The sequence below is a fragment of the Lagenorhynchus albirostris genome, chromosome 2, assembly GCF_949774975.1.
Source record: "Lagenorhynchus albirostris chromosome 2, mLagAlb1.1, whole genome shotgun sequence".
NCBI lineage: Eukaryota > Metazoa > Chordata > Mammalia > Artiodactyla > Delphinidae > Lagenorhynchus > Lagenorhynchus albirostris.
The window spans coordinates 154,200,556-154,228,179 of NC_083096.1; the positions used below are offsets into that span (position 1 = coordinate 154,200,556).

A 27,624-nucleotide genomic window follows, 5' to 3' on the forward strand; every position below is an offset into this window, starting at 1 on the left:
CCCAGCCCCGAGCCCGGCCGGGAGCGGATGCGCGCGCGGTGAGGCCGCCCGGGTCCCGCCATGGCCGCGCGCCCCGGGCCTCTCTGGCTGCTGGGCCTGGCGCTGTGCGCGCTGAGCGGCGGCGGCGCCTCTGGCCCGCGCCCCTCGCCCGGCTGCCCGCAACGGCGCCTGGGCCCGCGCGAGCGCCGCTACCTGCAGCGCGAGATCCTGGCGGTGCTCGGGCTGCCCGGGCGGCCCCGGCCCCGCGCGCCGCCCGCCGCCGCCCGGCTGCCCGCGTCCGCGCCGCTCTTCATGCTGGACATGTATCGTGCCATGGCCGGCGACGACGACGAGGACGGCGGGACCCCCGAGCGGCGCCTGGGCCGCGCCGACCTGGTCATGAGCTTCGTCAACATGGGTGAGAGCGGGCCCGGGGTGGGCGGCGGCGACCCCGCGAGAAGGCACGTGGGGGACGGCTGGCCGAGGGGTCCCTCGGAGGCTGAGCGCGGGCTGCAGGGGCGTGTGCGCCACCTCGGGCAGGGCGAGCGCCCTGCTGGGAGCGGGGAATCCCCTTGTCATGGACAAGGAAAGGCGGGAGAGTAAACCGCCCGGGTCAGGGCAGCGACGTCTCAGGGGGTTGGGGGTCGGTGAGCTGCCGATCCCTCAGGGACTGATGAGGGATGTGAGTCCCAGAGGCGTACATTCACCCGCAGCCAAACACATCTGATGGTAAGATTCATGTAGTGTTGGGTGGACGCGGGCAGTGCCAGGAAGACAGTCTGGTCCTGGGAAGGGAGGCAGATGAGTAAACAGAGGCTATGATGCTGTCACGTTGATAAGGGCGGTACTGAAGAGAGTGACAAAGTTCAGCGTGGAAAACCCTGGTCACATCATCAAAGCACCAGAGTAGAGATGAGGACCCAGCTGTTCTGAGTCCACAGCAGCCTCTTCCCTGGGCCACCTGGGGGTGGGGTGCTGCTGCGGGGTGGGACGGTGGAGAAGGAGTAGACTCTGAGCTCAGCGGGGCAGGGACTGTGGTCTTGTCACCCTGGGCTCACACCCGGGACTTGGCTTGTCATGGGATGAGTGTCCAGGCCATTGAATGACCTGATGGGCAGCTTGGACCCTCTGTTCTCCCAGGTAAAGCCCAGCTTTTCCTCTCTGCAGAAATTATACTCCAAATCGTGGAGCCATTTACCCTTAAAGTTCTCAAAGATAACGTTTTCCATTACTAAACTCTCTTTAATCTACATTCATGAACATATGTCCCCCACCTGCTTTGCCTCCTGTCTGTGGCCAGTGAGGGGCAGGAGTCTGAGCTGAGGCAGACACTAGGCTGGACCTGGGGACCCAAGGACTACAGCTCAGCCTCAGGTGGGGAGAGCTGTGGGACCCAGAGCAGGGAGAGGATCCTTGCCATGGTCACCAGCCTCCCTTCACGTACAGCACCGCTCTTAACCCTCCCAACAACCCTGTTAGCAACATGATATTCATCCCCATCTCCCAGATGAGGACAGTGAGGTTCAGAGAGGCAGTGTCTTGCTCAGGACAATGTGGCCTCTATGTGGCCAAGCCAGGACAGGCCCAGGTTGTTTGGCCCTCCATCCAGTGCTCAAGGAGGTGACGTTTCTGTGTCAGGAGGGCAGGCTTTCAAGGTGGAGAGAGCTTTCAGAGGGATTTCGGCAGAGGAACCCAGGGGTCAGAGTGACAGTAAGTTTTGTGGGTCTTCAGCCATTTGCCTCAAGGAGGCCCGTCCCCCCCAAACCAGAGCTCGTGATGGGCTCAGGTGGGGGAGCGAGCAGCAGGAGGCAGCCGTTAACCTCTGCGGAGAGCCCAGTGCCAGGCACAGGACTTGGGCTGGCGGGTTCTAGATGCCACCTTCCTGGTTAGAGGGCAGGGGTGGGGACTTGGGAACAGAGGCGACCACATGTGGAACTGAGGTTGGAGCTCCGTGCTGGGGGCAAGCTGACCCCAGGCTCAGGACCAAGAAGAGCTGTGGATGCAGTCACCCTGAGAATGCCTCCAGGGGAGCCGTCCATCTGAGTGAGTCACCGCCTAGCCCATGTCCCTCTTCCCCCAGCATCCCCTGGGGCAAGCGGTGCACAGCCCTGGTGGGAGCTGCTGCTGTGAGTCGAGCAGCACCCCGAGCTCAGGAGGAGCTGGTTGCCCTCCAGCTTCTGCTCTGTGATCTTAGGGAAGTCCCTTGCCCTCTCTGAGCCTCAGATCTCTGCTTGTAAAATGGAGCTCCTAGTGATCCATCCTCAGAGTTGTTGTGTGATAGGTTGATAGAGGGGGAGGGGCAGAAAGTCAGCCTCCTTTTTAGGGTGAACCTGGCCCTGGTCAGTGCTGATACCAGACCCTCCCAGCTGCTGCTCAGCCTTGGTGTGGATGTGATGGAAATGTCCCCACATGTCTTATAGACATGTGAAACCCAGAAACAGATTTTTAAAGTCAGCCAAAGGTGTTTCTATCTGTTTTTGATAAGAACTAGCATTTGAAGTTCCATAGTCCTATAAATACTCATTTCACCCATGCAGCAACTTGTGAAGCTGTTTTACCAGCCTCATTTCATGGGCTCAGAGAGGTTAAATAACCAACCCAGGGTCACACAGCACATCCATGGCATCATCCAGGCTGTGGATTCCAAATCCCAGTTTCTTCCCACACCACCTCTGGGTGTTTCATGAAGATCTAAGGCCTCTGACGCTGTGGATTAACAAGCAGATCTTTGTTCAGTGGAAGCCTGGCCTGTGGGCAGTCCAGCCAGCTGTCTGAGGGCCTTCTTTATTCTCATGTACTAATCGCACTAGTAAAACTCCTTCAGTTCGAGTAGTTTTAACTGGTAATTACCTAGGCTGATGTGGGGGATGGAACCTACCAGGATTGTTTCCTCCTTTGGAGGCCCCGGCTCCAGGCCCCTGAAGGTCAGCGGCCCCTGAACCACCGTGGAGTCTAACAGCAGTCGCTGTGGCATCAGCGCCCACGCCGAGGCTCCCACACCTGTTGGCTCCAGCTCCACCTCTCCTATCGGCCTCATCAGCTCCTGAGAAGCTAGCCGGGCCTGGTGCTTGCCGGGCCCCTGACTGTCAGTGGCACCTGTAGGACCCAGAGGCCTGGGCCTGCCGTCCAGGGGTCAGGCCTCTGCTTTTGAGCAGATGCTTTAGGAGCCGTGTCGTGACTGACAGGGCCTGTGTTGGGGGCCAGGGCTGCGGTCAGAGCTGGGCCCTGCCTGTCCTGCCTGTCGATCTCCGCCTGTGGACTCTTGGCTCCCCTTGGCCAGGACACAGTGACGGGACCAGTGCCCTCGAGGAGCAGACGGAGCCTGTCCCTGGTGCCGCCTGAGCTCAGGGGAGGAGGCCCTGATCTGGGAGGCAGCGCCCAGGTTCTTGTCCCTCCTGGGCCTGCCGTGGACTCCTGCACGTCCCGAGCCACATCCCTTCCCTTCTCTGGGCCTCTGCTTTCCTGTCCAGTCCACAGCGATGGTGTCAGAAAAACGAGGTGCCTCCCAGCTCCGGCCCTGTGGCTCCTCGGAGGCAGCTTCTCACACCACCACCCATCCCTCCGCCCAGCTCGGTGTGACTGGCTGGACCCCCGAGGGCCTCAGCCGGCCCAGCCAGCCCTGAGGGAGGAATGAGGCAGCAGAGACCACCTCTGCATGTGCCTCCTGAGCCCTTCTCCGCCTCCTCTCCTTGGAGCACCAGGTGCCCATGCTCTAGAGTGAGAAACTGAGGCACAAAGAGCACTGCAGGCAGAAGTGTAGCCAGAACTGGATGGGCCGTCTTCACTTGTCCTGACCCTTCCCTGGACTGGACTGATTCACTCCCATGGTCCTGGGTGGCTGAGGACAGGGGTGGGGATGAGCTGAGGCTGTTGGATTCGGGAGACGCAGGGCTCAGTGTGAGCGAGGGACCTGGCCCGGGTCCTGCTCAGCCCCCTGACCTTCCCCTCCGTGAGCCCCAGGGTCACTTTCTTTGGTTCCTTAGTAGGCAATTCTTGCATATTTTCCTGAATTCACTCCACAAATTGTCATGTAGTACCTGCTCTGTGCCAGGCTCCCTTCTAGTTCCTGGAATATAACAGGGAATGAAACTAAGTCCCCCCTTGTGGAGCTGACCTTCCAGTGGGAGAGAGAGACAGATAACAGTACATCAGCCACAAGGTGATTGTCACGTGGTCTAGACAGTGACGCCTCTCTCTGGAAACCGGGAGCGGATGGACAGTGGGAGGGCAGGCAGGACTGGGCTGGGGGTTCTGACCTGGGACTCAATAGAATTTGCATCATGACTCCGCCCACTACTCTCAGTGTGATCTGGATTTTCAGTCTACCTCTAGGAACCTCAGTCTTCTCCTCTGTAAAATGGAGATACTCATGGCACCCACCCTAGGGGCTGTTCAGGGATTGTGTGAGATGACACCCAGTGATGACCACATGCCCAGAACCTCCATGTCTGTCCTTCCATGTCATCTCACATTTACTGTCACGTCTTTCTTTAAAAAGAGGACAGTGAGGGGGCTTCCCTGGTGGCACAGTGATTGAGAGTCCGCCTGCCAATGCAGGGGACGCGGGTTCATGCCCCGGTCCGGGAAGATCCCACATGCCGCAGAGCTGCTGGGCCCGTGAGCCATGGCCGCTGGGCCTGCGCGTCCGGAGCCTGTGCTCTGCAACGGGAGAGGCCACAGCAGTGAGAGGCCCGCGTACCGCAAGATAAAAATAAAAATAAAGAGAGGACAGTGAGTTCAGGGTAGTTTGGTGGTTTTCCCAAGGTACACAGCAGGTTGTCTCCCTGCCTGCACATCCTTTGCTCTTGTCCTACACAGAAGCTGCCTCTCCTCCTGGCCCAGGGCCCATCATTAGGTGCAGTACGTGCTGCTGAATTGGACTGTATTAAATGTGAGCATGTGTTGTAAACTAGGAACATGATTATCTTTGTTTTGGGATTTATAGAACTGATGCATATTCATTGTAGAAAATTCATACCATATAGATTCATTATAGAATTTCATGATAGAAAATTCAGACCATATGTCTAGAAACATATAATATGGAAGCTCCTAGTAATCCTCTGTCTACCTCAGGGAGAACCAATGTTTAGTCCTTTAGCTTAGCCCTTCCCCAGCAACCAGCCCTGATATTTTATCAATTTGTGTTATTCTTTTTTACAAAGTGGAGTCTAAATGCCCACTGTTTTGCCATTTTGTCTTTCACTTAACAATAAATCCTTTATCCGTCTTGAAAGTGACTATTAAGTGACCACATTATTTTTCTTTTTATCTATCTACCTTTTATTCATTTATTTTTATTTCAACTTTATTGAAGTATAATTGACATATAAAATTGTAAGTTATTTAAAGGGTACATCAGGATGATTTACTATACATATACATATAACATTCCCCCCATCTAGTTAATTAACACATTCATCACTTCACATATGTATTCTTTTTTGTGTGTGAGAACATTTAATTTCTACTCTTTTAGCAAATTTCAAAATTATATAATAATGTTATCAACTATAGTCGCCACGTTTTACATTAGCTCCTCAGACCTTATTCAACTTACGGCTGAAAGTTTGTACCCTGTTACCAACCTCTCCCTATTTCCCCCACCCCCAGCTCCTGGCAACCACTTTTCTACTCTTCTGACTTTTTAACTTTTTAAAATCCACATATAAGTGATATCATGAAGTATTTGTCTTTCTCTGGCTTACTTCACTTAGCGTAATACCTTCAAGTTTCATCCACGTTGTCGTAAATGGAAGGATTTCCTTCTTTCTCATAGTTGAATTGCATTCCCTTGTGTGTGTGTGTGTGTGTGCGCGCGCGTGCACGCGCACGCGCCTTATCTTCTTTATCTATTCATCTGTAGATGGACACTGAGGTTATTTCCACGTCTCAGCTGTTGTGAATAATGCTGCAATGAACATGGGAGTGCAGATATCATTTTTAAATTAACATATAATTGACATATAATATTATATCAGTTTCAGGTGTGCAACATAATGATTCAATACTTGTACATATTGCAAAGTGACCACTACCATACTTACACTTTTTTCTCTTTGATATCCTGTTTTTATTTCCTTTGGATATATATCCAAAAGTGGGATTGCCAGATCATATGGTGGTTCTATTTTTAATTTTTTGAGGAACCTCCATATTATTTTCCATAGTGGCTGCACCAATTTACATTTCCACTAACAGTGCACAAGAGTTCCCGTTTTCCCACATTCTCACAAATACTTGTTATCACTTGTCTTTTTTTTTTTTTTTTTTTTTTTTTGCAGTACGCGGGCCTCTCACTGTTGTGGCCTCTCCCGTTGCGGAGCACAGGCTCCGGACGCGCAGGCCCAGCGGCCATGGCTCACAGGCCCAGCCGCTCCGCAGCATGTGGGAACTTCCCGGACCAGGGCACGAACCCGCGTCCCCCGCATCGGCAGGCGGACTCTCAACCACTGCGCCACCAGGGAAGCCCCGCTTGTCTTTTTGATAATAGCCATTCTAACAAGTGTGAGGTGATAGCTCATTGTGGTTTTGGTTTGCATTTCCCTGATGATTAGTGATGTTGAGCACCTTTTCATGTACCTGTTGGACATTTGTATGTCTTCTTCGGAAAAATGTCTATTCAGTTCCTCTGCTCATTTAAAAAATTGGATTGTTTGGTTTTTTGCTATTGAGTTGTGTGTGTTCTTTATATATTTTGGATATTAACCCCTTATCAGAAATGTGGTTTGCAAATATTTTCTCCCATTCAGTAGGTTGCCTTTTCATTTTGTTGATGGTTTCCAAAGGTATTTCTCTGTCCAAGAGTTGAAGGTGGGTCTCTTTTCTCCAAAACTCTGTTTGGCCACCAGAATGGTGTGCCCTGTGAATCCCTGATGCCTGGCTACTCCTCCCCGCCCCCATCTTCTCAGTCTTTTCTCACCCTTCTGAGATAAATGACTACTATTGCCCCTAGGTGACAGGGGAGAAGTCTAGTCTCAAAGAGTATAAGTGACTGGCCCAAGGTCCTGGGTGCCCAGATCCAAAGGAGCGGATATGAAAACTGGGTCACAGCAGTGAGGAAGGTTGGCCTTGGAGGTGGGAGAGCACAGTGGGGAAGACCAGGTTTTAATTCAGGGTCTGCTACTTGAGATCTGTGAGATTTTGAACAGGTTACTTGAAGTCTCAGCATCTCAGTTTCCTCATCTTTAAAATCAGGATAATAATACCTGTACCATAGTGCAATGGTTATACAGGTTAAGGCATTGGAAAACTTAGCAAGTGCCTGGCACCGCTCAGTAAACAGTAGCCAGAATTATGCGGAAGAGCCTGCTGTGTTTGTCTACCCTCCCGCCCCCATCATTTACTTGGGGACCTGGAGCCGAGTGGTAAGAACACGGTTCCAGGATCAGATCCCCATTCTGCCACTTGTTTTTAGTGGATGCTGTGGTGCTCCCCAGATATTCTCTTTGGGACTGCGTCACTTGTTGCACCAGCTGCTTGGAGGGTGGGCTGCTGACGGCTGGGTCCTTCTCTCGACATCAGTCCACCAGCTTCTTGCTCAAGGTTGGGCACCCTCCTTGAGGGCACCCCACATCCTGGCTTATTGGGGTATAAATGCCCAGCCCCCTTGCCTCAAGGAGGGACAACTGTGAAGGGCCATCAGCCCAGAGCTCCCCGTGCAGATGGGATGGGCTGACCCTTTTGTGATCGCGTCAGCTGTTCAACTGTGCCTTGGTCCCTGCAAGAACACTCTCGACTAAACCTACCCACTCAGCCTGTTGCCCAGGAAGTCTGACCTAAGATATATTTATATGACTTTTGTGTGAGTTATTTACTGCTGTGTGCCTCAGGTTCCTCATCTGTAAAATGAGAGCGATAATAGTTCCTGCCTCCTAGGATGGCTATGAGCATTAAATGACTTACTCTATGTAAAGGGCTCAAACAGTGCCTGGTAAATGCTCAGTAAATGTTAGCCTGGTTTGATTGTTTGTTTGTTTTTAGCCCAAGTCCAGCTGGTCAGTGACAAGACCAGAAGTAAAACCCAGTTATTTCCTTTAACTGCTGGCTCTGCCCCCTGAGCCGCAGCCGTTCCTTCAGAACAGTCTAGGGCTCTGAATACAGGAAGGGTTCTGGGGAAGCCAAAGGCTGCAAGACCCAGGTATGGAGAAGGTTGGATCCTTCAGTCTGAGGTTATTGCTTCACAAACACTCCTGGGAACCTACTGTGTGCTGTTGCCCTCCCTGGTTATCTTGGTGCCCACTCCAAAGCACGAGCCCCAGCCCAAGATCCGCTCATTACAGTGGGAAAGATAGGCCCACAGACAACTCAATGTAAATGATCGCAAAGTGGGAGAAATGGCCATTCCCTCACTCAGATACGAGCATGAAGGTTCAGTGCTGCAGAAGACAGACCAGGTCCCACTCTCTTTTGTGGGGGATGAACAAGGCCAGAAGAGGGGGAGGAATGAATGGCCTCCTGGCTGGGGGACAGAGAAGGCTTTGAAGGAGGTGGCATTGTGCTGGACCTTGAAAGAAGGGTAGAACTTAGTCAGAAGCGGGTGAAAGGAGAAGGTGTCCAGGCAGAGGGGAGGCATGGAGGTGAAAAAGCTCTCAGCCTGTTCTTGGAGCTCCAGTTCCTCAAGTGAAAATCCACTCATGGCTTCTCCTGATTGGGCTCCTTCTGCGTGTTCCTTCTTGCCAGCCTGGCACTCGGCGTTTGACATTCTAGTCCAGCAGGACCCTGCGGTGTTCCCTTGACATGTCCCCAACCTGATGAGGCTGTGGATGGGGAGAAAGAATGTAGACTTTGGAGACAGACACACCTAGACTCTCATCCCACCTTGGGGGCTTCTGGGTGTGGTCTTGTGCAAATCAGTTAACTTCCTTGATCTTCGGTGTTCTCAGCTATAAAATGGGGTGAAGAATGCCTCTTTCACAGGGTTGCTGTGGTTGCCAGCCTCCAGTATAGTTCTCAATGATCCCTGCCTCCTGGTTTTCACACCCTTATGTCCTCCCACACTGGGCCAGCGCTGGTCTATGTGACCAATAGGATGTGACAATAGCGATGCTGTGTCACTTCCAAGATTAGGTTTAAAAACATTGCAGCTTCCGTCTTGGGCTCTACCTGCCACCCCCAAGATGACTCATTCTGAGGAAAGGTCATGTCGTGAGAGGTCCACATGAGGAGTCTTCTACCCTCAGCCACAAGTGTGAGCTTAGAAGTGGGTCTGTTCATCCCAGTCAAGTCTCCAGAGACCACAGCCCCACCTGACAGCTTGACTGTCACCTCATGAGAGACCCTGAGACAGAGCCACCCAGCTAAGCACCTGGATTCCTGACCCTCAGAAACCATGTGAAATAGTAAGTGTTGGTTGTTTTCAGCTGCTATATTTGGGGTAATTTGTTACCCAGCAATAGATAACTAACACAGTTAGGTAAACATTAACAAAAATGGCCTGTGTAACGTGCCCAGGGTGGTGCCTGGCATACAGTTCAGTGCTCAAAAAATGGGAGCTGACACATTATTTCCCACCTCCGTGCTTTGCCTCAGATACTTTACTCCATTTCTGCCTGTCAGAATTCTTCCACCACTCTCAACTATGTTTCCTAGAAAAGTGTTCTCTGACCACTCCTCCCCAAGGCACCTCCACGAGCGCCCTCCACCTCGATCATCTGTATTTCTCTTAGGAATGGAGTTACGTTCTGCCTGTCTGATTCGGGGGCGCATCTAGTCCGTTTTTCTCCTACCCACCCCCCGGCCCTACTAAGAAACTATGAACAACCTCAGAACGGCGACCAAATCTGACTCTGGGCCTGGACGGGTGGCACATAAGCAGGGCCAGCCTCCCATCTTTTTTCTTTATTATTGCTTTTTTTTTTTATAATTTGGCCATGCCACACGGCATGTGGGATCTTAGTTCCCTGACCAGGGATGGAACCGACGCCCTCTGCATTGGAAGCACAGAGTCTTAACCACTGGGCCGCCAGGGAGGTCCCTCCAGCCTCCCCATCTTTGCAGATCACCCTGTCCCTCCCCTGGGACCCGAGTCCCTGCAGGGCCCTGCCTGGAGAACGGTGGCCTCAGCAGGCCACCTCTCAGGCGCCTGTTGATGGAAGAATCTTGTGGAGAGGTGATTCCCCCATACCAGTATCGCCACCCAGAAAGTCCAGGGCCACTCATTTTATAGGGCTCCAAGTCTGCAAGTCCACGTGAAGGGCCCCTAACTTGACACGTGACCCCAGCAAGTCTCTGCCCCTCTGGGCCTCAGTTTCCCATCTAGGCAGGGTTGCCACGAAGGCCTTTCCAGCTCCCACAGAAGAATGTGTCCCCCACCCTCCCTGCCCACTGATGGGGCTCCTCCAGGGCTGAGGCACAGGGCGGGAGGACACCCGCCACTCCTCACGGGCACCCATTCCCCACGGGAGAGAGGGGATGTGTCACCGTGACCACGTCTTTCTGGAAAGCCCCACAGTTCAGGTCTTTCCTGGGTTTGAACTGGAGGAACCGCATCCTTCTTGCTCACGTCTCCTTGGATCTATGTTTGGCCTTGGCGGGCTTGATGTGGTGCAGTGGGCAGGTTGTTCCCTTTTAATTTGGGCTCTGAAGCCGGCCGAGGCCTGGACCAGTAATTATAAGCACAGAGCCATTTATGGAAACAGCTCTTGAAAAAGTCAGTAATGAGAACTGACTAAAAATACCCCCAGAAGTGAAGCGGGGGGCCTGCTCTGGGCAGCGCTGAGATTCCTGGGCGGGAGGAAGCCCTGAAGGGGCAGAACCGGGGGGTGATGGATTCTGCAGCTCACTCGGGACCCGCACGGGCCGCGGAGACCCGGGTGTTTCCTTAGGTCTGAGGGACCCCTCGGCCTTGTTACCAGCAGGACCAGCCCGGCGGGCCCAGCCCATCCGCCTTCGGGGCCCCGAGGGAGCCTGTCCTCCACCTCGGGGGCCGGGCCGTGAACGGAGGCGAGTCCCACAGTAAAGTGAGAACATGGGTGGCTTGGGTTGGAAACCCTCGGTGACGTGGAAGCCACTCCCAGACCAGCAGGACGCCCCAGGCCAGGGCTGCGCTGCTGGACGCTGAGCCGCTGTCCTGGGGACCAGGAGCCCTTGGGATGAGGGGCCAGGCGTCCCCTCTCTGGGCCCCCGGGACACGAGGGGCTGGATGAGCAGACTGCTGAGGCCTCCCGTTTCCACCCCACGTTGTTCAGTCTGTGTCCTCAAAGTGGTCACCGTCCAGAGGGCAGATGAACCAGGGACGGGGACCCCCGGGACGGGGACAGGGAGAGCCCGGCAGGCTGATGTGTGTGGGCTCAGAGGCGGGCAAGGGGGCTTTCACAGCTGGACCGAGAAGAAAGTAGCCTTTATCCTTGGCGGGATGGGGCGACCCCGGAGAGAGCGGCTTCGGGGAGGGACTCCAGGGGGAGGGTGTTTGCACCAGAAGGCCCAGGAGGCCGTGAGGATGGGCAGGGCCAGCCTGTGTGGGTGAGGGGCGGAGGCTGGACAGCAGAGCCAAGCGTAAGACCCTCCCATGGGCCCTGAGGGGCTGGGGAAGGGTTTGAGGGCAGGAAGGACTGTCAGGTCAGAAGATGCCATTCTCTTAATAGCCACACTGGACTGGAGGAAGGGGGTGTCTTTTGAAGTCTTACTTTCTGGTCAGGAACAAGACAGATTTAGGTTGTCCGGGTGACTCTGCATTTTGTCGAGGCACAAAAATAGCCAAAGCCGATGAGGGTGTTGGGCGGGTGGCATCTGGAGCCTGAGCTGTGGGTGCAGGGCCTCAGACATGGAAAGGCAGAGTGAGGGCCTCAGACATGGTGGTGGAGGCCGCCTCCTCCTGTGGGCCCTCCCCTCAACCGCGGGGTCTGGAGCTGGTGTATCAGGGGCTGGAGGCGAAGGCCGAGGCTCCAGTGAGCACTCCCTGGTGAATCGTGACTGTTTATTGTTCTGGGGGCTGCATTAAGGCGATCCAGAAAGTAAATTAATGTGCTGCTGCTTCTCCAGACAGAAAAGCTGGTTCAGTGATTGAACACTTTGGGCAGCTTTTTATAATTTTGTGGAAAATAAACATGGCAAGGTGCCTATGGAGCCAGACATACCTTTGTCTGCTCCCTGTGCCCAATGAAGTGCATTGTGCCTGTCTTTTCATATCTTTGCCAGTGTGTCTTTGGGAATCTTGGGTCAAAGGATAAATTCATAGGTAATTCTGCCAGGGTATTGCAAAAGGATGTTGCCAAATTCCTCTCCATGGTATCCCTACCAGCACCATGTGAGAATACGCACATCTGCGCTTACCTATTTCCTTCTCGCAGGCCATACTGAGCACCCAAGGACAAGCCCCCCTACCCCTTCCAGTCCTCTTGAAACCATAATGCTCTGTATTTTACTTACAATAGAAATGGCATCCCCTATTTTATTTGTCTTGTTTGTTTCTCTTCTGTCTCCCCTGTTAGACTGTAAACACTGTGAATGCACTGTCTTGTTCTGTCTGTTCACTGCTGTGCTCCCAGTCAGAACAGACTCTTACATACCGTAAGAACCTGATAAATTCGTTTATAAATTGAACTTGATAAATTAATGAATAAATAAATGAATGATGAGTACACTCATTTAGAAAACAATCACTCAAAATCTCCCCTTCCCCTCCACCCCATGGCCTTGCAGTTGCTGACATGGCCTTCGAGGGTATCTCATCTTGGCTCAAAGTTGGGAGATTGCAAGTCAGGCTCATCCCAAACTCCTGTTGAACAGCCATCCCTCCCAGTCCATTGCCTGACTATTTACAAAGTCCTTTCATGGACTTGTGAGGAAAGCTGGGTGTCTCCTCATTCCCAGTTCACACAGGAGAAGACCAGGCCCAGAGGGGATTTCCATACCTGGTTAGTGCAGGGACAGGCCTGCAGTGAGGCCCTGACCACTGGCCAGAACCCTCCAGGATGCCCTAAGCTGCCTCTCTGGCTAAAACAGGCTCGGTCTGCACAGTTAACAAGGGGGAAATAGAGGTGCCAGAAAATGCTTTCCCAGAACACCAGCTTTTGGGAACTCTCTCTCCTAACTCAAAGCCACAGGCACTGAAAAACCTGCAACTCCACAGGGGGCCTCGCCCTCCCCTCCCCACTGACCGTCAGATAAAGGAGTCACTCTCTTTACCCAGTTCCACACTCAGGATATTTCACCAATTTCTGATGAAAATCATTTTCCTAAAACTGTCCCGCCTCTAGTGCTTGCCTGGACCTGCTGGGGTGGGCAGTTTCCTGTGCTGGATCTGTTGCGGGGGTGAGGGGGTGGTGGGCTTCGATTTCACAAATGCACCGGATGGAAGTTTGGAACTGGGGTCAACCCAGGTGAACAGGGCTCTCTTGACCCAGCACAGGCGGGCCCCCAGCTCAGCAAGGGAGGGAGGCTACAGAGTCTGGTGCCCGCGGGAGCTGGCAGGTCTGTGGTTGTTCCCTCGGTCCTGGATACAACATGAATGCGTCAGTGTCAGGCCTGCAGACAGAGGTTCCCAGTGACCCACCAAGGGTCACCCACTGTGCCTTGGGGGCAGATATATAAGAATGCTTTGAGAGGGGTCAGGTTCCGGGCATGGCTGAGTGACCCCTCCTTATTCTCAGGACCACACCCTGTGACAGCCAACAGCCTGGACCTATTTCATGCAGTAGATCAGGGATGCTTACACAGTCACGTAACCGAGGTGGTCTCTGCAGTTACCGAATCCACGGAAATTGTCCCCAGAGCTCTGTGTGGGAGTGTGTAGGGAGGAGGGGACTCGTGTGGTGATATTCATGGCGAGCATCACTCGGCAAAGGTGCAGAACACTGCCCTCCGTGCCCTGCCTGTATGGGAGGACCCGGATTCTCCTATGACACGCTGCCCCTGGAACAGCCTGGCTCGTGGCTGGGCATTTACTGCGGGTCCAGCACCCTGTCAGACAATGGAGGTTCTATTTCCTCTCCTCCCTGGTCAGGGGATGAAACGCCCATCTCCTGCCCAAACATGTGTCCACTGGACCCGCCCAGCACAGCTGTTTGCCCATCCATCACCGGACCAGGTCTCCACCGCAAGGACAGGAAGTGCTCCCACATCCGCCTCTGCCACCAGCCTGGTGACTTGTGGTCGCTGAGTCCAGTAGCCAGAGAGAGAATTTTTAAAAAGACTCACAGACATGTAATTAAAATCTCAGTGTTGGTTTTGGGGGAAGGCTCTGGGAGGCTCCCGCCCCTGCTTTGCGGAAACACAGATTTTTAGTGTTTGAAAGTGACAGGAGGCTAAAGTGAGACGCTCTAAATATACTGTCCTGGGCATTTCCGGGCAGCTGGGGAAATATGGGGTTTATTCTGCTCCTGCGGTCTCTTGCCCAGACTGTTAGAGCAGCCCTGCCGCTGGCCTGCCTCGGGTCCCCTCCAGCCTGGGCTTTACCCTCGCCTCCACACATAGCTTCCACTCTACCCTTAAACCACACTCCCTTGCTGCCCAGAGCCCTGACGCCCCATTGGCCAGAGCACAGCCCACGCTCCGAGGCCAGAATTCCAGCTCTCCGCAGTTAGGCCACAGCCAGACTTATGCCCTGAGCCGCACATTGCGGGATGGTGGGCGGCCCCAGCACCTCACACCTGTGCAGGACCTCTGTCTAGAATGTCTTCTCCCCCACCTTATCCACCTACCAAGAGTCAGTCCCATCCTTCAAGGCCAGTTCAGGTGTCACCTCCTCCGGGAAGCCTGCTCAGATCATGCCATGGGACCCTCCAGCTTCCCCAGCACTTGACCCAGCATCTCCAGGAGCTGTCATCCTACCTCGCCTCTTCCTGGTTCTTTCCGTGTCTCCCTCCGGCCCTGCTTCCTGCTTCCCCTTGTTCCAAAGAGGGTCCTGCCGTCCTTCCACCCTTTGCTGGGCTTTATGGCTGTTGTTTTCCCTGCCGGTGCTGTCGTTCCTCGGCTCTAGGCCTTTGCTCAGGCTGGACCCTGCCTCTGCAGCATCCTTCTCCCTTGACATCGTGGCAAATTCACTCTCACCCCTCAAGGCCCAGCTCCAAAGCCCTCTGTCCCCTCAACTCCCATCCACATACCGGCTGACTCCGGGAGCCCCGTCCTGCCCAGGTGCACTCAGCTATGTCCCTGCTGCCACCGTGGCCCTTTTCTGCCTTGGGTCTGATGTCCATCTCCCCAGAGGAGGGACCTGCCCTGTGCCCATCTGTGGGTCCCAGAGCCAGCAGGGTGCTGAGCGGGGCAGGCTGGGTTTGGGGCTTGCGGACCAGACATGGACACTGCCCTTGTGGCACCGCCGTGTGCCAGGTGCCGTGCCGGGCGCCTCACGACACAGCTCCCCGAGCCCTCTCGGCACCCAGGAGGCAGAGCTGGGACAAGCCTGTTCTCGAGCAGGGAGCGGTCCCACCCAGACTGCCCAGGCCCCCAGATCCCACCCGGCCCTGCCCACCCCGGAGCCCGAGCGGGAACCACAAGTGACCGCCAGTCCCACTTTGTCTTGCAGTGGAGCGGGACCGCACCCTGGGCCACCAGGAGCCCCAGTGGAAGGAGTTCCGCTTTGACCTGACCCAGATCCCGGCGGGGGAGGCCGTCACGGCCGCGGAGTTCCGGATTTACAAGCTGCCCAGTACCCACCTGCTCAACTGGACCCTCCACGTCAGCATGTTCCAGGTGGTCCTGGAGCAGTCCAACAGGTGCCTGCCCTGCGCCCCGCGGGCCCGCTCAAGCCTCTGTCGGAGGGTCCGGCCCAACCCTGGGTGCCAGGGGGGACATTTCCCAGAGGACAGAAGGGGAGCTTCCTGGGCAGCCCACCCTCAAAGCACAAAGATGGTTGGCCCGAGGCCTTGTGTCACCGTGGGGAGAGGCCCAGCATCAGTCCTGGATTCCAGTCCCCATCCTACTGTCCTAGCTGTGGGACATGGGCAGGTCACTGAGCACCTGAGCCTCAGTTTCCGCATCTGTACATGGGCACAGTAACACCTTTGTACAGTAGACGCAGTGAGAAAAGGCATGTAAGGCCCCAGAGCCAGGCGGGGTAGATGCCCCACTAATGGTCCCCCAGGAGGGCACTGGAAAGGCAGCTGTGCCGGCCCTCGGTTAATTGTTCTTTCGTGTCCACAGGGAGTCTGACTTGTTCTTTTTGGATCTTCAGACGCTCCGATCTGGGGACGAGGGCTGGCTGGTGTTGGACGTGACAGCAGCCAGTGACCGCTGGCTCTTGAACCGTAACAAGGACCTGGGACTCCGCCTCTATGTGGAAACAGATGATGGTAAGACTCGGGTCAGCAGCGAACCTTCCCCTGGGGGCTCCTCCGAGGAAGCTGCTGGCGGCAGGCGCAGCTCGAGCCCCTCACGTGGCCCTGGAGGCCTGGCCTTTTCCACCTGTGCCGCTGGGGGATACCTCCACCCCTCCGCGGGGGCTCAGTGGGTAGAGAGTGAGGTTCCCGCAGTGCAGGACAGCAGGAGACCCCCTACCAGCCGAGAGTCCCTCCTCTCCTTCTGTAGGACCAACAGTTGTGTTGCTCAGAGTGAGTCCACGTTTTCCCTCCCCAAGAAATGGGAGATTCTTTCTACTCTACGGAGCTGCCTTCTGCACCAGGAGTTCCCGTCCTGGGCTGGGCGAGGGGAAGCGGTCACAGGCTCAGGCTCCGAGGCAGAGGCCTGGGTGTGAATCTCGGCTCTGCAGCCTTCTAACTCGGTGACCTTGGCAGGTTACTTACCTTCCTAAGCCTCATCTGTAGAATGAGGATTCACACCTTCATTCATTTAGCAGGTGTTTGGGGGGGAGCCTCCTGGTGGGCCCAGGGTTGGTGTGTCTGTGGTACAGCGGGGACCACAGGGGGCTGGGCAACAGCTGTGAGGAGGCTGAGAGAGGTGGGCAAAACAGTAACTCTGAAATAAATGTCATCTTATTTAATAGCAGTGGAGGGGGACAGGATCTGATTCAACATTCTATAAAACAACCTCTGAGACACTCCCCCTCGAGGGGGTGTAGCATCTCTCCTCCTCCTTCAGTGTGGGCTGCGCTTACAGACTTGCTTCCCAAAGTATGCCGGGGGCTGGGGCAGTACCTTTGCAGGGGCAACCTGAGCGGCACCCCTCAGCCGGGTGCTCAGGCTCCCATGAACACGTCATGTAGCTCCCAGACACCCTTGATCTGACGGAGTGGGAACAGCACTTCACCTCCATGGTCTTCGTCCCCAAAACCCAGAACCCCAGTCTCACCATGAGAAAAACATCAGACAACCTGAAACTGAAGGACATTCTACAGAACACCTGCCTGACCAGTACTTCTAAAAACTGTCAAGGTCATCAAAAAACACGGGAGGTCTGAGAAATTGTAACAGCCCAGAGGTGCCTAAGGAGTTGTGATGACTATATGCCAATGTGGGACCCTGGGTGGGATCCTGGAAAAAAGACACTGGAAAACTAATGAAATCTGAATAGATCGTGATGTTTAGTAAATAATAAGATACCAGTATTGGTTGATTAGTTGTGACAAATGTGGTTCCAGGACAGTACGTGCTGGGGACACAGGTGTGGGAACCGCTGACGTGCAGGTGGATCTGGGGGCGGGGGGACGGGAGTAGCGCGCCGGGGAGGAAGGGTGACGATGGAGAGGAAAGAGACGGCGCCCAGGCTTCTCCGGAGGGACGTCGCCTCGGGGCCTGCGTGCGCCGGTCCCCGGATCCCTCCAGTCCCGCCTGACGGTCCGGACCGGTCCCGCCTCCCGCCTTCGCGGCCCGGGAAGCGCGGAGACGGAGCGGGGCGGCGGAGGAGCCAGCCGGGCGGCCGCATCACCGCCGGGGGCCCCCTGCCCTGTGACGCGCGGGCGGGGCGCGCACAGCCGCCGCCTGTCCCCGCTGGGCCCGGGGCCGGAGCCCCAGCCGGAGCGGAGCGGACGATGGCAGCCCTGCGGCTCCTGGAGTCTGCGCTCGGGCGCCGGGTCCCCGCCGGCCGCTCGGTGCCCGCGCTGGCGACGGGCAGTGTGTGCGGCTTCGCCAGCAGCGCCCGCGCGCGTGCCAAGTCCTACGCGGACCCCGTGGAGGCCGTGAGAGACATCCCGGACGGCGCGAGGATCATGGTCCGGGGCTTCGGCCTCTGCGCGATCCCGGAGAACCTGATAGGGGCGCTGCTCAAGACCCGCGTGAAGGACTTGACCGTGGTCAGCAGCAATGTGGGGGAGGAGAACTTCGGGCTCGGCCTTTTCCTGGGGACCAAGCAGATCACCCACATCGTCTGCTCGTACTTGGTGGAGAACTCGCTCTGCGAGCACCGGTACCTGGCGGGCGAGCTGGAGCTGGAGATCACACCCCAGGGCACCCTGGCCGAGCGCATCTGCGCGGGGGGCGCCGGCGTGCCCGCCTTCCACACCCCCACGGCCTGCGGGACCCTGGCCCAGGAGGGAGGCGCACCCAGCACGTACTTAGAGGACGGCCACATCGCCATCCTGAGTCCGCCCAGGGAGGTGAGGGAGTTCCACGGACAGCACTACCTTCTGGAGCACGACGTCACGGCCGATTTTGCTTTGGTGAAAGGGTGGAAGGCCGACCGGGCAGGAAACGTCATCTTCAGGGCCAGCGCCAGGAACTTCAACGTGCCCATGTGCAAAGCTGCGAGAAGTGGTGGAGTTTGAAGAAATTGTGGACCTGGGACCATTTGCCCCAGAGGACATCCATGTTCCTAACATTTACTTAGAGGACATCCATGTTCCTAACATTTACTTAGATCGAGGAATACAGGGGGGAAAATATGAGAAAAGAAATGAGCGTTTAACGATGCGGAAAGAGGATGATGAAATATGCAAGTCTGCAGATAGTATAAGGACACGGATCCTCAAGCAGGCAGCTCTTGACTTTGAGGATGGCCTGTGAGCCAGTTTGGGCATAGGAGTCCCTCTTCTGGCCACCAGCTACATCAGCCCCACTATAACCGTTCATCTTCACAGTGAAAATGGAATCTTGGGCTGTGTCCGTTCCCACTGAAAGAGGAGGTGGACGCCGATCTCAACAACGCGGGCAAGCACACAGTGACCCTTCTTCCTGGGGGCTGTTTTTTCTCCAGTGATGACTCATTTGCCATGATTTGAGGGGGACACATCGACCTAACCTTGCTGGGAGCCATGCAGGTTTCCAAATATGGTGACCTGGCTAACTGGATGATACCTGGCAAGAAGGTGAAAGGAATGGGGGGTGCGATGGATCTGGTGTCCAGTACCGAGACCAGAGTGATGGTCACCACGGAGCACTCCACCAAGGCCAGTGAACCCAAAATCTTGGAGAAATGCACCAGACTGTTGACTGGGAATTGGTGCGTGGACCGCTTTGACAGAGAAGGTGAAATCATCACCGAGAAGGCTGTGTTTGACATGCACAGGAAGGGAGGACTGGGCTTCCCTGGTGGCGCAGTTGTTGAGAATGCACCTGCCAATGCAGGGGACACGGGTTTGAGCCCTGGTCCGGGAAGGTCCCACTTGCAACAGAGCAACTAAGCCCGTGCACCACAACTACTGAGCCTGCGCGCCACAACGAAGAGTAGTCCCCACTCGCCGCAACTAGAGAAATGCCCGCCCCAACGTAGCCAAAAATTAATTAATTTAAAAAAAAAGAGAGGACTGACCCTGATAGAGCTCTGGGACGGCCTGATGGTGGAGGACATCAAAAAGAGCACGGGGAGCACCTTTGCCATCTCCCCGAATCTCAGACCCATGCAGCACGTCTAAACCTAGCCGGAAAGTGAACCTTGGTCCCAGAGCGTGTACTTCTCCCTTTAACCTCCTGGATTGCATCCTGAGAAAGCCTCAGTCACATTTCTGCATTTCACCAGCACCTGGCCGGCTTTCTCCTGCCATCCCAGACTGGCTGCCACTGGATAGGCTTTGTTCTCTCGGGAGGGACATGCCTTTAATTAAAAACAAAAGGAAAACAGAGGCACTGACCTTATATGTCCTGTGAGTTCTGAGAAAGCTCTGCTCCAATCACCCTCCTCCCTGTCTGTGGTATTTACATTAAATTCTATGCAGCTTGAGATGATCCCATGGGAAAGGTTTCACTGAAGTTCCTGCTCTTGTGAATGAATCATGAAACGTAGGGAAAAGTGATGGGGGAGGAACAACTCCACCCAGAGTCTGCGGAAGGCACCGTTTTAGTGTACTGGAACTATGAAAACATACACACATAAATGTGAATTCGTAACCAGGAGAAATGCTGTCTAAATGAAAGATTTTTTCCTTTGGCCCTATTGACTTTCCTTCAGGGGACTTTCATTTTGTCACTAAGTTTTGTTTCCTTGTAGCCTCACCTCCTCTGCCTCTCACATTTCTCCTCCTCGTAGCTAAATAGATGTCTCTAGAAGGGAAGCAAGACCGTCTAGGCGGCCAGTAAACTGGTAATAGGGGCAACTGAAGGGGGAGAGACTGGTGCCGACATTGCACCAGGAAGTCTCCTCTGTGAATAAACGGCTCGCCTGTGTGTGGCCAAAGGCTGCGGCTTAGGATGGGACAAGTTCTACAAACCCGGGCGGTGGACTTAGGTGGGTTTTCTCTTCTTAAATCATAGTGTTCCTCTGTCATCCAGATCAGACACTTAGACCCTTCTTTAAATGGGTTTTCTCTTCTTAAATCATAGCGATCCTGTGTTGTCCAGATCAGACAGTTATTCCCTTCTTCTCTGTTACGGAGCCTAAACCAGCCTCTTGTTCAAACTCCCTTGAAACCCATGAGGGGCAGTGACGTACTTCATCCTGAAGCCACAGTCTCACAAACTAGACAGAAAAAAATGAGTTTCCGTTTGCGTGCGTGTCTGCGTGTGTGCGTGTGTGGGGTTCAAACCCAGGCCTGCCATGGAGGCTGCGCTTTCTCAGTGCGGCTCTAGGGCTGCACAAAATGGATGGGAACCCGTGGGTAAGAACAGGAAGCTCCAGCTGGTCAAGGAAGCCCTTTCAGAGAGGCTCCCTGTGGCCTCACCCTGATGGGAGGCCCGGATCCTGGAGTGGAGAGACAGTGCCCCTGAGGGGACAGCCACAGAGTGTCAGGGGACCGTGACCAGGCGGGCAGTGGATGGACGTCACTGAGTGGACTGTGCAGCACCTTCTGGGGCTTCTGGGGAGGAGGACCTGATCTGCCCTGCGTGGTGGGAGACATCTTCCAGCGTCAGCCTGGGACAGGCAGAGGTTTCCAGAAGCAGACGAGTTACAGGGTTGTTAAACAATAGAAAGAAGGAAAAGCATTGAGTTCCTAGTTCTCATGCGGTGAGGAAATAAATAACCTGTGGGACAAAAGCACACCTGGTCACAGCTGGATCCCCTCCAAGGGTTTCAGCCAGGCGTCCTGATTGTCCTTCAAAGTGGCACTAGGGTCACATCCATGACCGCAGGCTGAGGCGGGGCAGGGGCTGCAGGGAAGGGGCAGGTGGCACCCAGAGGAGAAAGAGGCCTTGGGGAGAGATGGGAGCAATCTTGGCCTGGCCCAGGGGAGGGGGCATGAATCCCCAGGGCTGTGATAGGGCAGGGGAGCTGCCAAGACATCCGGGCCCTGATGGGGTAGACTCAGAAATGGGGGGAGGCTGGAGGTGTCAGGGGCCTTCCTGGCCCAGAGGAGCAGCATCTTCATCTGGGTCTGCGTGCTGGGGGAGGCCACAGTGTGGCCCCCATCTCGAGGTGTGGCCACACATCCCACGTCTCTCACAAAGGGGACAGCATGCCTGCCAGCACCCTCACAGTTCAGGTCTAGAGGCAGGGACCCTGGGCCTCAGAGGTTCCTGAAGTTCCTGCCTCTGCTTTCTGGAAAGGGTCCCGCCAGAGCCAGGCAGCCTGGGGGCCACCACCTGGACAGCCAGGGCCTGCCCTGTGACCCGATCTCTCTGCGCCCAGGAGACCCCAATACAATCCTTGACCAGACAGTCGCACAAGAAAAGCCTACAGTGAGCACAGTCTCGGGAGCACCGAAGGTCTCCCTGGCCTCTCAGTGGACAGGGCTCTCCAGGGACTCACAGGACAGGGCGGCTGCACACACAGGCCTGGAGGGCTGCCGACCAAGGCCACCGCATGTGTCCACCAGGTGTGGAGCTCCGCTCCAGTGCCGCGTGGACGACAGCCGCCCGCCTGCCCCCGTCGCTCCACGGCCTCCTCCTGGTGCCCTCACGGGCCTTCCCTCTGTGGAAGGGCTGCTGTGTGTCTTGTGGCTCTGCATCCTCACGGGCCTGCTGTTCTTCCTCGTGACCCTAACCTGCCATGACCCAAACTCCCCGAACGGCTTCTCCCTGGGCCCCTTCCAGTGTCAGCTCCTGTCTCAGCGGGGTCATCCCTGAGTGGCACCTCTGATGGGCCCAGTGCATGTTTGTGGCAGGTGATGTCATAGGTCAAAGGTTAGTCTCTGGTCGATTAGTTGTTTAGTCAACTCTGGCCTATGGACTCAGGGCTAAAGCACAGCTGTGTAAGGGCCGGTGATGTCCTTGACCTGTAATGTGCAGTGGAGGATCATGAGACCCACTAATAGAACACACATGTTTATGTATGTGCACATGTGTACACTAGCTGTATAAATGCACACGTGTGTGTACACATACATATATGGGCTTGTGTGTCTATGCCTGTGCATCACTGCTGCAACACTGGGGTGAAATGTACCTGGAAGTGGGATGTTCGGCCCTGGGTTTTAAGAAACATTAACAGTGAGCTTGTAGTCATGCCCTGTTGTTTAGTGTGAGAAAATTCCACAGGGAAAGGACATGAAGAGGTTCTATCACATTCTCATCTTTATGATGAAAGCCAGGAAATAAATGTCTAAAGATGAACTGATATCTAAATATTCAGATGTATCTACTCAAAGGAATTTTATACATTTGCAATGTTCATAGTTGAGACTTAACAACCAAGAAAATGTTTACGTGGAAAAATCGGGAAAAATACAGACTTCTTTCTTATGCTCACAATGTAAATTAACATATGAAAATATCCCAGAAAAATGAAAATGATGCGTTGTAGCAGGGGAGGGGTTTATGGGTGATATTTTTTCTAAGGTTCTTTACAGTTGTTGTTATAATCACTTTGACAATCAAAACACAAGAGGTCATTGGAACTGCAAAGAGGCACAGGAAGATAGTGTCACTGGTGGAGGTGGCTTTTCCGGGGACGAGCAGTGTGTTTCTCCGGCCTCCTCAGGCTTCAGCAGCTGCGGGTAAAACCCCAGCTTTACCAGCATCACTGCTCCACTTTACCAGCATCACTGCCCAGTCATGTCTCTGCCCACAGCCTTTTCTCTCTTTCTTCCTTTTCAAACCACAAACCCGCTGGTTGAGAACTTAAATGGATAAGGAGGGCTCTGGAATTAGATGCACGTGTCTGAACATGGACTTGGGGTAAATGTCTCTGCCCGCGGAGCCTGGGGTCTCGTTTGGGGGCGTCGGTGAGTGGCCTGCTCTTGGGCGGTGCTCAGCAGAGCAAGCACTGAGTCCTGGCAGCCGCTCCCGCCAGCCGGGTGTTGTAAATCCTACACTGATCCCCAGAAAGGATGGGGTGGAAGGCAGAACTCGGGCCTCGGGGCCCCGCGATGGATGGGAACCCTGGTTCTGAGAGTCCCCGGTAGTGGTGCTCTGAGCCGTCACCGAGGGGCTCTGATGCTTCTCAGGGAAATGATGGGTCTGGCGTCACCATGAAGACTGGCTGAGATCATCACGTGAACTGACTGAAAGCTGTAAAGCGCTGTCACAACGGGCGGTGCCCTGGACCATCACTAATCCCGAGCCTGTGCTCCCGAGGACCCTCCCCCGCTCCTGCAGACCTGCCCGCTGGGGGCTGGGGCTGGACCTGGGACTCGGGTCTTCAGAGGAGGAAACCGAGGCCCAGTGGGTCCCCTGCAGCCTCAGGCTCCATGCTCCTGGCCCGCCCACAGAGAGGTCCCTGCTGTGTCCCTGTGCAGGGCCCCACCCTCGAGTGACCGCCCTCTCTGCTCTCTCCGTCTCAGGGCGCAGCGTGGATCCTGGCCTGGCCGGTCTGCTGGGGCAAGAGGCACCGCGCTCCCAACAGCCTTTCGTGGTCACCTTTTTCAGGGCGAGCGCCGGCCCCGTCCGAGCCCCTCGGGCGGTGAGGCCCCTGAGGAGGAGGCTGCCGAAAAGAACCAACGAGCTGCCGCCCCCAAACAAACTGCCGGGGATCTTCGGTGAGGTTGGGGACCAGGTGGTGGGGACACAACCCTCCTGGCTTCAGTGGGGTCAGGCTCATGGTCAGTCACCCAGCCACCTTTCCTGACACCACTTTGCCCCTGCACCCTGGGGACCAGCCACTGCACGGTCTCCAGGGCTCTGAGCATCTGCCCTCACTGCCCCTGCTGCCCTGAAGTCCCTTCCTGCCCTCCCTGGCTCACCAGGCCCCCCCCACCCCCCCGTCAAAATCAGGTGCCCCTGGTGGCCCTCGGTGCTGCCCCGGGCGCCCTGCAGGATCCAAGCGTTTCTGTGAAGGTGTCCCTACCAGGCCAAGCCCCTGGGGACCAGAGCCCCCTGGTGCCCTGCTTTCCTTCACGGGGAGCCACGCTTTGCTTGGCCTCAGTGGGAGCCACTTGTCCTCTGGAATGGGCGTGGCTGGAGAGGCGTATGAGGTCAGGGGTGTCTCCGGAGGAAAGGAGGAGCGGCTGCTGGGCAGCAGAGGGTCCCCGGGCTGCTGAGTGGACCATGGGGAGTCACAGGCAGAAAGTCAGGGGAGGCTGGGCTGAGCGTGGGGTGACTGTAACCACGGGGAATCATCTGGAGCCGTCGAAGGTTCTTGACCAGGGTCACGGCGCCAGCAGAGCTGCAGAGATGGGCTTTATGAGACCAAATGGGTTAGTTTCCCATCGTTCATTTACTCAACAAATGAGCCCATCCGGGCGTCCCCCGCCCCGGGAGCTCCCCGTGGTGGGTGCACAGAGCGGGAACCCCAGCAAAGACCTCGCCCCTTCTGTCCCCCGCAGACGACGTCCACGGCTCCCACGGCCGACAGGTGTGCCGTCGGCATGAGCTCTATGTCAGCTTCCAGGACCTTGGCTGGCTGGTAATTCCTGACTCTCCTTCTTTCCTAAATGACAGTCCCCACCTTGAAGATGGCAAGTGTATGTCCAAGAGGAGGTAGAAACATGGGGGATTTGCATTTTCTTGTTTTATTTTCCTCTGTGTTTTTCCAAGTTCTCTAAAGGGAGAATGTGTTGCTTCTGTAGTGAAAAGTGCTTTTTTTGTGAAAACCATGAAAATGGAGACTGTCTGAATCCTTAGCCATAAAATGTCAGAGCTGCAGCAGGAAAACTGAGGCCAGGGTGGGCAGTGCCTCTGGCCTTTGCTGTGACTGGGGGTGGGCTGGGGAGGACGAAGCTGAGCGCTGATGGCGCATGAAGGGGACGGAGATCGTGCCCAGCCCTGTCTGCTGAGGGTCTTCTGGTGGATGTCAGACCTCTGGGGGAAACTGCCCTGGGAGGGGCCCGAGGGTGGGCTGGTGGGCCCTGAGGCTGAGGGAGGGTAAGGGGCAGCCCTGAGTTGTTCTGTGACAGGTGCTGGACTGGGGGGCTCGGGAGGGGCACATGGATGGGACTCACCTTCTCCCATTACCTGCTCCCAGGACTGGGTCATCGCCCCCCAAGGCTACTCAGCCTATTACTGTGAAGGGGAGTGCTCCTTCCCACTGGACTCCTGCATGAACGCCACCAACCACGCCATCCTGCAGTCCCTGGTCAGTACCGCGTCCCTCTGCCTGGACGCCCAGGGGAGGGGTTTGCGGAGGAGAGGGGCGCGTGCAGCCAGCAGGTGATGGCAGCACTGCTGTGTCAGGGAGCTTTCTCTACATGGAAACCTTTCTGCATGCACGTGCAGTGAAATCCCACAGCCGTGCAGAAACTGGTCCCCATGTGGGCCACCCCCAACCCATGCACCTGAACACATACTCACATGGGGGACTTGCACGTCCATGCGGTGGGTACCAGACTTACGAAGGCCCGCCTGCTGGTGGTCAGAGGCACAGCCCGTGCATGATAGGCGGGCATCCCACACGGCTACTTGTGCCCTCGGAACACACACGTGCACCATGTTCACTGGCACGTTCGGCCTCCTGTGTGTCACACACACCCTCAGGGTCGGGGTGGGTGACACACGTGTGTGTTCTGCCCCCTCTTCCTGTGCAGGAGTCCCCAGGTACCCCGTGCCCCTCTGGTTTCCCCTCCTGTTCCTTTCCCGTTGGCTCTTTTTTCTGGGTCCCTCTGGGCTCTTTGTGTCTCTACAGGCTTTTGATGCCCCGGTGTCTGGGGAAACTAAATGCTGAAAAAGTTTCTAATAGGAACACTGTTGCTGCTGCTTATCGCTAAGTGTTTTAAATGTTTTTTAGTGCTGAGGCTTCTTTCTAGAACATTGACCTGGACACTGCAGTTACAGGTTGTTCAAGGTGATGCCCTAGAGCAAATGAGTTAGGGCAGCATGGACCCCAGGATAATGCCTCCTTTCCCAATGGTCACATGGGATTTGCTGGACCCCTGGGGAGCTGCCTTCCTTGAAGAAGGTCAGGGGTGATGGAGCCTGTCCTGGCAGCAGGCTGCTCAGAGCTGGGGCTTCTGGGGTAAGGCTGGGCTCTGGGGACCGGGGGCCAGGCTGCCGGACAGGGCCCCCCATGAGACGGCTTCGCCCAGGTCCTGCTCAGCGGCCTCCGTGAGGCCTGGGAGGTCCCGGTGGATGGTAGCAGGTTCCCTTTTCTCTCCAGCCCCTGACAGGCTGGGGGGCTGCCTTCCGGGCCCTTCCATGTGGGGCCCTGATGAAGAGTCCAGGGTGAACGGCAGCTCATCCTGCCGAGTCTCCAGATAAATATTTTTGTGGAGGCTGCAAGAGCTCACTCAGTCGGGCTGTCTTTAGGGGTAGAGCTGTTTGGAGGAGGGTAGCGGGATCCCCGTGCCAGGTCCCAGTCGTGCCGCGGCCTCGGCCTCAGCCATGGAACTGGGCAGGTGACTCGGTCCCTGTGCCCTCAGTGGTCATCTGCCCAGAACAATCCCTGCCTAGAAATTGTTAGGAGGGGTGGAGGTGCTTTGAGAAACAACAGTGTCGGACACCCCAAGGGTGAGCCTAGAAGTCTGGCCGCTAGCAGGTGTAACACGGACCTTCACCGGTTCCCAGTCTGGAGGGGGAGACGGACCAGAAACAGCTCATGCGGACAAGACACGATCAGGGACGTTGCAGAAGCGCAGGGAGAAGAGCAGAGGGGACCCCGGGGGCGGCGCTGCAGGGGCGCAGGCAGGACCTGGGACACGTGCCGGGGGCCAGCAGGGTCTGGGTCGTCCTGTCTGACTGGAGGGGCTGTGACAGAAGCCACAGGTGCCCAGGCTGGGCCTGAGGGCAGCGGCGGGGCGGGGGGAGGGGTGGGGGTGGCCAGGGGGGCGGGGCCGGGGCAGAGTTCGCGCCAGCACCTGCCGGGCTGCGGGGCGAGATGGCGCCGGGGAGGGGCGAGCGGCTGCAGCCCGGGCAGCAGGAGCTGGGGGATGGGACGGGGTCCCCGCCGTTCTCACGCCTCTGCCTGCCGCCCCCTCCCCGTCAGGTGCACCTGATGAAGCCTGACGCGGTGCCCAAGGCGTGCTGCGCGCCCACCAAGCTGAGCGCCACCTCCGTGCTCTACTACGACAGCAACAACAACGTCATCCTGCGCAAGCACCGCAACATGGTGGTCCGCGCCTGCGGCTGCCACTGA

The 27,624-nt window shown here is 56.0% G+C and overlaps 2 protein-coding genes across 2 annotated transcripts; both read left to right on the top strand.

Moving 5' to 3' along the window:
• The first annotated feature begins 60 nt into the window (after positions 1–60).
• LOC132514910 (bone morphogenetic protein 8B-like) lies at positions 61–27,624 on the top strand. Its single transcript, XM_060140456.1, has 7 exons — positions 61–397; positions 15,446–15,635; positions 16,063–16,211; positions 23,903–24,097; positions 24,884–24,963; positions 25,522–25,632; positions 27,475–27,624. Exons 1-7 carry the CDS (start codon positions 61–63, stop codon positions 27,622–27,624), a joined length of 1,212 nt encoding a protein of 403 aa, XP_059996439.1.
• LOC132514909 (succinyl-CoA:3-ketoacid coenzyme A transferase 2, mitochondrial-like) lies at positions 17,846–19,934 on the top strand. The gene is given in 4 exon segments (XM_060140455.1): positions 17,846–18,559; positions 18,561–18,909; positions 18,912–19,310; positions 19,539–19,934. Coding segments are annotated over 4 exon segments (1,587 nt in total). The 3' UTR covers positions 19,664–19,934.